Below are 9,344 nucleotides of genomic sequence, written 5' to 3' on the forward strand. Positions count from 1 at the left end.
TAATCTCTGTCCCCAGAAGATCAGTGCCCATGGCAGGAGATATCCAGCCACCACCTGGAGGTTGGCAGCCGTCCTCAGCTCCCAAAACGTCCAGGAGCCGCACACACCGGAAGAGGCTCCTGCCTGAAGGGCCTTCGGGCCTGGGCGACTGTCGCCCCGCCCCGCCCCGCCCCGCCAGGAAGGAGGGCCGAACTTGGAGGAGCCACGCTCACTCAGCGGGCTCGGCTTTCGGCCTTTCCGCCCCGGACAGGAAGCCCCCGAGAGAACATCCGGGTCCTCCTCCTTCACCACGCCTCCAAGCCCCCCCGTAAAGAGCCGACCAATGGGAGCTCTGGCGCGTCCACTTCCTGGTTCTTCACGGGCCTCTGCAGGAAAAGGCGGGGCTTCCGTGGCTTCTTCGAACCCCTGTGCCGGAAGTGCTGGTCTCTGTGGGCAACGAGGCCTGGGTAGGTGTCGGGGCCCGGCGCGGTCTCTCTGGCCCCGCGTCCCCGGCCGAGGAGGGCCCAGGCGACCGCTCCTACCCCCTCAAAGCCCCCGTCGTCCTCCGGGCCCGAGAACGGTCCCCGCCTGCCTCGCTTCGCCTCAGGGAGGGCGGTTGGCCCGGGCTGCTCCTCCGCGGTGGCGGGAGAAAGCCAAGACCCAGCTGCAGTTCCGGGGCTGCCAACCTCCAGGTGGGGTCTGGAGATCCCCTGGAGTTACAACCGATCTCCCTTGGGGGGAGGGGAGTTCTGCGGCTCCGTGCTCTCCGAGCCCCGCCCCCAAATCTCCAGCCTGAATTTGGCAACCACAGATGTTCCCTTGAAGGCAGCGCTGGTTTCAGCTGGTTTCAGCATATTTGCAGCCCCTCTTCTTCCCGTGGGTGGAAACGCTTCCTGTGGGGGTCCTTTTTCTAGGGGAGCAGCCGGGCGAGAGCCATCCTGGTCCTTCCGCGTGTAAATTTCTTTTCGGGGGAGGGGGTTGACTGTGAACCTGGTCACGAAGCCTTAAAATGTGCCTGTAGCACAGTTACCCCCTTTGCAAATGATGGGTGGTGGGAGAGGTTGGGGGTTTCGACCAAGGAGCAAATCTGAGTGAAAAATGGCAGACCCTGCGATGAGGTTGTGGTCTGGTAAAGCCCGTCAGTAACAGCCAGACAGAACTTCTGTAGAGATACTGGAGGTTACAGGGAGTATGGGAATCCAGGTCTCTGCCTAAGCCAAGGCGATAGGTCTTTCATTACTTAAGGCATTCCCATTCACCGCTTTTGCATCATATGTTGGCTGTGGAGGGGTGTGTGTTTTCATTAGAGCGGGGACTTTGAAACCATTTGAAGAAGAAGAGTTTGAATTTATACCCCCCTTCCTCTCATGTAAGGAGACTCGAAGGGGCTTACAATCTCCTTTCCCTCACCCCACTCAACAACAAACACCCAGTGAGGTAAGTGGGGCTGAAAGAGCTCCAAAGAACTGTGACTAGCCCAAGGTCACCCAGCTGGTGTGTGTTGGAGTGCACAGGCTAATCTGAACTCCCCAGATAAGTCTCCACAGCTCAGGAGGCAGAGCGGGGAATCAAACCCGGTTCTCCAGAGTTCACCTGCTCCTAGCCACTACACCACTCCTGGCTTTCTTTGGGCCTCCCTCCCCACCCTTTCCCTCATGAAGTGTGGAGGCCAGGAAGGACCCCCCCCCCACACACAAACTGGATTATACCAGAAAGAACTGGGTGGGGTGGGGGCTCCCTCAGTGCAGGCACTGTTCCTTGTTCGGCTTGTCGAGAACTTCCTCCCTGGCTTACTTATCTGCGAAGCCCCCAGATGTGGCCACTGTGAACCACCATGTGCCAACCCTTCCAGATGACACCCGTATTACCCCGTGTTTCTCAAGGCCTGTTTAGCATTTCTGCCTTGTAGGGTTGGAGGACTTTCAATGAAGTTCCTGGTCCTTTCCATTTATTCATCTTTGCTCTTCTGTGCCCCACAGGCAAGGATGGGTCGCCGGAAGTCAAAGAGAAAGCCTCCACCCAAGAAAAAGATGACTGGCATGCTAGAGACCCAGTTTACTTGCCCCTTCTGTAACCACGAAAAATCCTGTGATGTTAAAATGTAAGTGTGTGTATTTTTAATATTTTAAAAGCAAATCTTACGAGGATGTGACCAAGATGAGCTGGAGCCCTCTGAAGGAAAGGTGTGGACAAGTGTGAATGCTGGGGTTGTTTTTTTTTTCCCTGACTGAACAGTGTGAGATTTCTTAGAGGGACTGAAATTGCCAGGGCCACGCAGGCTCTGTACTAACTCTCTCTACAAGATACAGCATGTCAAGGGCCACAGGCGCTCTACTACTATTAAGAAAGGGATGTGTTTGTTGCGGAGATTTGTCCAAGTATCTTAAGGACAAAGATAAAGAATGCAAAGGAAAGAAGCAATTCTGTACCTGCACTCCAAGTCTAGCCAACTTCTATTGCTGTTTTATAGCTTCATTAGTGAAGGCACAAAAATATTTGAGGTTAAATGCTAGACAAAATATATACTGAAATAAAGAACAAATGCACACAGTGCAGTGAACTGTATTGACAAGAGTATCCAGCATGTTAATGATATCCTGTAGGGACTAAATTATGTAGGGCAGAGTTCTGCAACCTGCGGCTCTCCAGATGTTCATGAACTACAAATCCCATCAGCCCCTGCCAGCACGGTCAATTGGTCATGCTGGCAGGGGCTGATGGGAATTGTAGTCCTTGAACTTCTGGAGAGTTGCAGGTTGCAGACCCCTGAGTGCGTGGTCCTAACCTCGCTTGTAAGTTTTCGCTCAATATAGCTAACTGCTAGATTCTGTTCCTCCTTATCAGTGTTGATTCGTGAACTGCGGGGGTGGGGGTGATAAACCACAGATACATATAATAACCTGAGTTTAAAATCATGTTCTGATTTTGATTTGATTTTGATTTACTTGCACAGCCACAGTTCTCATTTCTGTCTCCTCTCTCAGCTGGAAGGAATGTGGAATTCACTAATCTGATATGGAACAAACCAGTAATGTTACAGAGACTGACAGGGGGACTGAGGTGTGGACACCTGCAGACCTTTGGGTGTGCAGGCCTTTGTTTGTACTAAAGGTGTGCTCAGGCCTTTGGGTGTACTAAAGGTAGTGTGTCAACAGCTGTCTGTGCCTTCAGGCTTGTTCCTAATTTTACACATCAGTGCCGATGTCAGATAGCTGCATTTAATTTCTCGCTGCTCCTGCTGCCACTGGAGGGGAGCTGACCACGAAAATCCTCCCTGTTTATTTCTGGTGGGTCAGAAAACTGTCCTGCTTCTTCCCTGTTTCTGGGTGCAGGAGAGCTGTCTTGGAGGGTGCGGAGCTGTGGGCACTGAACAGTCATGGAATAAGTTCCAGAAGAAGCTTCCTTGGCAGCTCTTGCAGTGGGCGCCTCAGCCAGGAACCAGATTTATCTTGCTGATTATTAAATATTAAGGGGGGGCACGAGGGCTGGTACTCAAAGCTAATACCTTTGAGTCTGCTGCTTTTTCTTACAGCTGGATTTGAGTTTAGGAGTAGCTTAGAGATCAACAAGATTTTTGGGGCATAAGAATCAAAACTCCCTTCATCATGAGCTTCTTCGCCTCCTTTGTCGCCATCTCATAGTTTTCATAAACGTCCTATAAGATGCTCGTGCACGCAGCACAATTGCTCACAGGGAGTGTCTTTCGTGACCACACCCAACCTGTGTTGCGTCAGCTGCATTGGCTCCCAGTGGAATTCTGAATCATCTTCAAGGTGTGGGTCTTGACCTTTAAGGCCTTACGCGGCCTGGGACGTACCTGAGAGACCGCATTACCACATATGCCCCTACTCGGCCTCTGCACTTGGCAGAGGCCAATTTGCTGGTGGTTCCTGGCCCCTCAATGATGTGGCTGGCCTCCACACGGGCCAGGACCTTTACGGCCCTGGCCCCGGCCTGGTGGAACACTCTTCTTCCAGCTGTCCGGACCCTGCGGGACCTTGGTGAATTCCGCAGGGCCTGTAAGACTGAGTTGTTCCGCCAGGCCTTTGGAGTGTCCAGTTGCTGAGGTGCGCCCCCTCCCCTTTCTTTGCTTTGCTCCCTATTTTTTATAATGTATTCTTGCATATATATTTGTTATTTTTAGGGAGGAGTCCGGCCGCTCCCTCCTTTTGGGGAGGTTTTAAAGGAATTGGGTTACAGGACGCTGTTATTATTGTTACTGTTTTTGACCGCTGTTTAAATGGTTTTAATGGATTTTAGTATATATGGTCACTATTGTGACCCTTGCTATATATTGTATACAGATAGTGTTGTGCACCGCCCAGAGCCCCTTGGGGATTGGGCGGTTTTTAAATTTAAATAATGAATAAAATACATAAAAATTCAGACGCCTGACAAAGGATCTTGGTATCTAATGAAGGGATCTCTGACTCTTCATAGCTGACAGCCTGAAAACCTTGGGAGTTTTGAAGGTGCTGCTGGCCGACCCGGCTCCCTCCTGAAGCTTTTCCCATCTGAGAAAAAGATGTATCAGTGGGAGTTAAAACAGTTTCAGCATTAATGTGGTATCTTCTCTTTCAGGGACAGAGCTCGGAATACAGGCGTGATATCCTGTACAGTGTGCCTGGAAGAATTTCAGACCCCCATCACATGTATCCTTTCATCCAGTCCGTGCTGATGCTCCCCCAGCGAAGTGAAAGGAGGAAGCATGTTGGTCATAGGGAACAAAGAAATACACTCCCGAATCTCAAAGTATGTTTGTGTGAGAGCTAGCGTGGTATAGTGGTTAAGAGCAGGTGCACTCTAATCTGGAGAACCAAGTTTGATTCACCACTTTGCCACTTGAGCTGTGGAGGGTTATCTGGTGGCGTAGGAGGTTAAGAGCTCGTGTATCTAATCTGGAGGAACTGGGTTTGATTCCCAGCTCTGCCGCCTGAGCTGTGGAGGCTGATCTGGGGAATTCAGATTAGCCTGTGCACTCCCACAAACGCCAGCTGGGTGACCTTGGGCGAGTCACAGCTTCTCGGAGCTCTCTCAGCCCCGCCTACCTCACAGGGTGTTTGTTGTGAGGGGGGAAGGGCAAGGAGATTGTCAGCCCCTTTGAGTCTCCTGCAGGAGAGAAAGGGGGGATATAGAGAAAGGGGGGATATAAATCCAAACTCTTCTTCTTCTATAGCTGAAGTCCCACTCTGCCAGTGGACTACGACTGAGGAGAGAGCTCCACTGGTGGACTGTGTAAGAGCCAGGCGTGTTTCTGAAACCTCTTGATTGTTGAGTCAGGAGCACATGCTCTAAGCGTGCTTGGAAGGGGTTCCATTTTGCTATCCCCCGTTTTCCCCCCACAGTCCTGTCTACACTGGATTAATAAAAGGACAAGGAATTTCTCTCCCCACCCCGTCCTTCTGCCAGTATCAGAACATATCTCTGTGAGAGAAAGATAGCACTGTTCTCAGAGGGGAAGTCAGGCACATGACAGAACCTGCCAAGGTGTCAGACCTGTGCCATTCTTGGCCTGGCAGAGCGCACGTACACTGGCCAGCCGCAGCTGGACCAGCCATCTCCGCCGCCCCAAGGCCATGGGGCCTCTTTCTTTTGTTTGGATGTAACTAGTTCAATAGAGCTTGCCGAGTACTCCTTATCTATCTTTCACAGGGAGTAACTAGCCTTTCCCAAAACAATGAGTCTGTAGTACTATCTTTCTCATTCTGATATTGGGGGAATGCAAAGGTGGGGGCTTTATGGGTTGAACCAAACTGTAACCTTACGACAGTGATGGCGAACCTTTTCGAGACCGAGTGCCCAAATTGCAATCCAAAACCCACTTATTTATCACAAAATGCCAACACAGCAATTTAACCTGAATACTTTAGTTTAGAAAAAATGGCTGGCTCCAACGTGTGTGTTAGTCGGGAGTAAGCTTGGTGGTAGCACTGGAGAGAATACCTGGGTGAAGAGGAAAGAGCAGGAAGGAGCAATAATAATGGGGAGAAAAGTGAAAATCTGACAGTGGTTCTGAAAAGCCGGCCAATGGGAAGGAGGAGGGCTGGAAAGAGTGCAGATGCAGCTGGGGCAGGCCTGTCTTAGTTCTGTTCCTACTTCAGCTGTTTGCTCAGTCTTATCTCTACAGCATGTAGAGCAAAGTGGACCAAATGAATTGCTGGGCTGGTCATGCGCAGGCCCAAAAGGCTACTGAGAAACAGCAACACGGGAAATGTTTTGGCACGAGACATTCGCCCCAAACTAAGAATGTGATGCAGGGGGCAGGATTTGTTGTTGCCATCCTTGACCTTTGTTTCCACAGATCTCTCGGAGCCGGTGGATGTTTACAGCGATTGGATAGATGCCTGCGAGGCTGCCAATCAGTAGTAGGAACTGGAGAAGATGTGCCAGGAGCGAGCAGAATTTTTGGATTTGGAAAGTGGGAGGGAGGCAGAATATGACTTAATACGTTGAGGATCCAGCTTGAGTGGTCTGGAGATGTAATTCCATAGAGGAATCTGGTTCAAGAATTTCCCTGAAGTTTAGGAACTAAAGACAGCATGTATGATCCTCTAGGGAAGAGAGGCACTTCCCATAGCATCCCATATAGGATTAAGAAGACTTCCGTGTGCCGAGATACAGCTGCGTTAATCTCAGTGGAACGTGTTCATCTGGGGCTTCTGCTTCCCAGCACTAGCGTACAAAGCGTCACACCCTTCTTTTGATGCGGCAACACTTGAAGAACAAGAATAAATACAATAAACACAAGGGAGAGTCCTCTCCTCCTAAGTATAGTTTTTATAGCTTTTTTCCTTACAATTTCTTTTTCAGAGGAGGTGTCATGCTTAGATATTACTGTGGAGAGGGGTTGGCGAACGATCTGGCGGGGTGGCAGCTGGATCTCGGTGTGTTCCTGGTGCTGCCACTTCTGTTCTCTGGTATAAATTTGTCCTCAGAGCTCTTTGATGGAGTGTCCTAGGTAAGCTGAAACTTCTCTTTCGCAGGCCAGACTGGGAAGGCATATGCCATTGCATTCAATTACGGGTCCACTTACGTTATCCCAGAAACATTTTCCACAGTAACGTTTTCCACAGCTCCACTTTAGATGTCATTGTTTTAAATTGGGGGGTGGGAAACTGTTTTATTTCAAAATATTACTTTAAAAGTCCGATTTGGTTATCACTGATAACTCTAAAGCTAGGTCCTTTATGTTGCTGGTTTTGGGGGCATGCGAATGGTTTGTTACATGACAATAAAACCCCTTTATGCCAGAACATGAAGTTGTCATAACCCCGAGAAGTTTTGTCATACAAACAATTAGGAGACGCTAGCATAAGGTAGACGGGTGGTTTTTAACAGCATGTCGTCAAATGCCCTCTGGATACTTGCATTTTTTTTTTACCTTTCTCGACAAACTTGCCACTGTCTGTGTAAGAACAATTTACCTGCTTGGGACTTGGAGAGTAAGGGGAGCCGCGGCTGCCTCTCTTTCTTCGTAGACGTTTTGTGTGAGTTTCTGCTGCTGAGCCTGGCAGTCAGAGACGCGGAGAAATTTTGAACTGGTCTCCTGACCTTGGAGTTTCTTTATTGCTGCCATTCCTGTTGGCTCAGGGGGCATTTGAGGCTCTCCTTGGGCAGAAATCCCAGCCCCCGATGTCCATTCCCAAATGGCCATGCCGCCTCATCAAGCTCCTTGTCTTTAGGGATCTTGAATTCCATAAACATCGTTGGTGGTGTAAATAAATGACAATTGAAGCAGAAGCCTGTTTTTGTGTGTTTTCTTGTTTGAGGAGCCTTACGTAGAGGCTCACCATAAAGACTTCCCTTTTAAATAAATGCCATCCTGAAACAGCAGGTCTTTAGTTTCTTATGTGACTGTTGGCTCTGTGTTGGATTCTGTGCAACTCTATTTACCCTAATGAAGCTCATGGATTTTTTTGTGTCTGTGGGTTTTTGTAGTTACAACTCGGCTTCTCAGTGTGTGTTTCGTTGTTTTAATTGTCACCTTCCACGCTTCACACTGGGAATGTGAAAGATCTGGAGTTTTCCTGTTCTGACCTGTTACTGGAGGCCTGCTTCTCCGTCTCACTGCCTGTGTTTCCACGCCACTATCTTGACTGAATCACCTTTGAAATCCAGTTCTGTTCTGAAGAAGAAGAGTGAGTTTTGGATTTATATCCCCCCTTTCTCTCCTGCAGGAGACTCAAAGGGGCTTACAATCTCCTTGCCCCTCCCCCCTCACAACAAACACCCTGTGAGGTAGGTGGGGCTGAGAGAGCTCCGAGAAGCTGTGACTAGCCCAAGGTCACCCAGCTGCCGTGTGTGGGAGTGTACAGGCTAATCTGAATTCCCCAGATAAGCCTCCACAGCTCAGGCGGCAGAGCTGGGAATCAAATTAGATACACAAGCTCTTAACCTCCTATGCCACTGCTGCTCCTGAGGAGGTTATCTATGTGTAGATGCTACTTGTTCCCCATCTGTTTCTCCAGTCACTAGAAAAAGAACCCTCTGTAGCTCAGTTTGACGTCAGTTTCTCGGGAGCCCCCAGGGTGGCTCTGACCAAGTCACCCTTCTTCCCCTTAATCCCATGTAAAATTCCAGGTGGATCTGCTGTGATTGGGAGTGAGTTTTCAGTGATGTGTCCTCATCACAGCAGGGTGGTGGAGCCTCCTGGCTAGAAGTTTTTGCACGATCAGCATCAGCCCATCCAAGTTAATCATTATATTCCTGTTTCTCCAATAAGACGGTCTTTATTTAAAACATAAACATCCTGCCCTTTGTTTAAGAAACAAACAGGACAGCTTCTTTAGGTAGCCCACCCTTTTCCCATTTGCCATCAACGAAACTGAGTAAACCACTGCATTCTGTGACAGGATAATACTCAGGGCACAGGCAGCGGCGTTTGGGGCTTGTTGGGATAGAGCAGTGGTGGCGAACCTTTGGCACTCCAGATGTTATGGACTACAATTCCCATCAGCCCCTGCCAGCATTGCCAATTGGCCATGCTGGCAGGGGCTGATGGGAATTGTAGTCCATAACATCTGGAGTGCCAAAGGTTCGCCACCACGGGGATAGAGTAAGCTAGGGAAATAGAACCAGACAGCAGCAGTGACCGATAGCCCCAGTGGTGGAATGGCACTTTGGACAAAGCTTTTGGGGTCAGTCCGGGACTCCAGGCAGCTAACAGTCTTAGCAGTGGCATAGTGGTTAAGAGCAGGTACACTCTAATCTGGAGGAACTGGGTTTGATTCCCCGCTCTGCCATTTGAGCTGTAGAGGCTTACCTGGGGAATTCAGATTAGCCTGTACGCTCCCACACATGCCAGCTGGGTGATCTGGGGCTAGTCATAGTTCTTTGGAGCTCTCTTAATCCCACCTACCTCACAG

At 49.7% G+C, this 9,344-nt stretch overlaps 1 protein-coding gene across 2 annotated transcripts; it reads left to right on the forward strand.

Moving 5' to 3' along the window:
- Window positions 1-342: 342 nt before the first annotated feature.
- Window positions 343-7,719, forward strand: ELOF1 (elongation factor 1). 2 transcript variants are annotated; one of them, XM_048491496.1, is made up of 4 exons: window positions 343-446; window positions 1,959-2,080; window positions 4,561-4,631; window positions 6,281-7,719. In XM_048491496.1, exons 2-4 carry the CDS (start codon window positions 1,965-1,967, stop codon window positions 6,343-6,345), a joined length of 252 nt encoding a protein of 83 aa, XP_048347453.1. In that variant the 5' UTR covers window positions 343-446; window positions 1,959-1,964; the 3' UTR covers window positions 6,346-7,719. The 2 variants fall into 2 exon arrangements, with proteins under 2 accessions (XP_048347453.1, XP_048347454.1); XM_048491497.1 differs by having other exon boundaries at window positions 403-671.
- Window positions 7,720-9,344: the final 1,625 nt, after the last annotated feature.

This window comes from Sphaerodactylus townsendi, linkage group LG03 (assembly GCF_021028975.2).
Source record: "Sphaerodactylus townsendi isolate TG3544 linkage group LG03, MPM_Stown_v2.3, whole genome shotgun sequence".
In the NCBI taxonomy this organism is placed as follows: domain Eukaryota; kingdom Metazoa; phylum Chordata; class Lepidosauria; order Squamata; family Sphaerodactylidae; genus Sphaerodactylus; species Sphaerodactylus townsendi.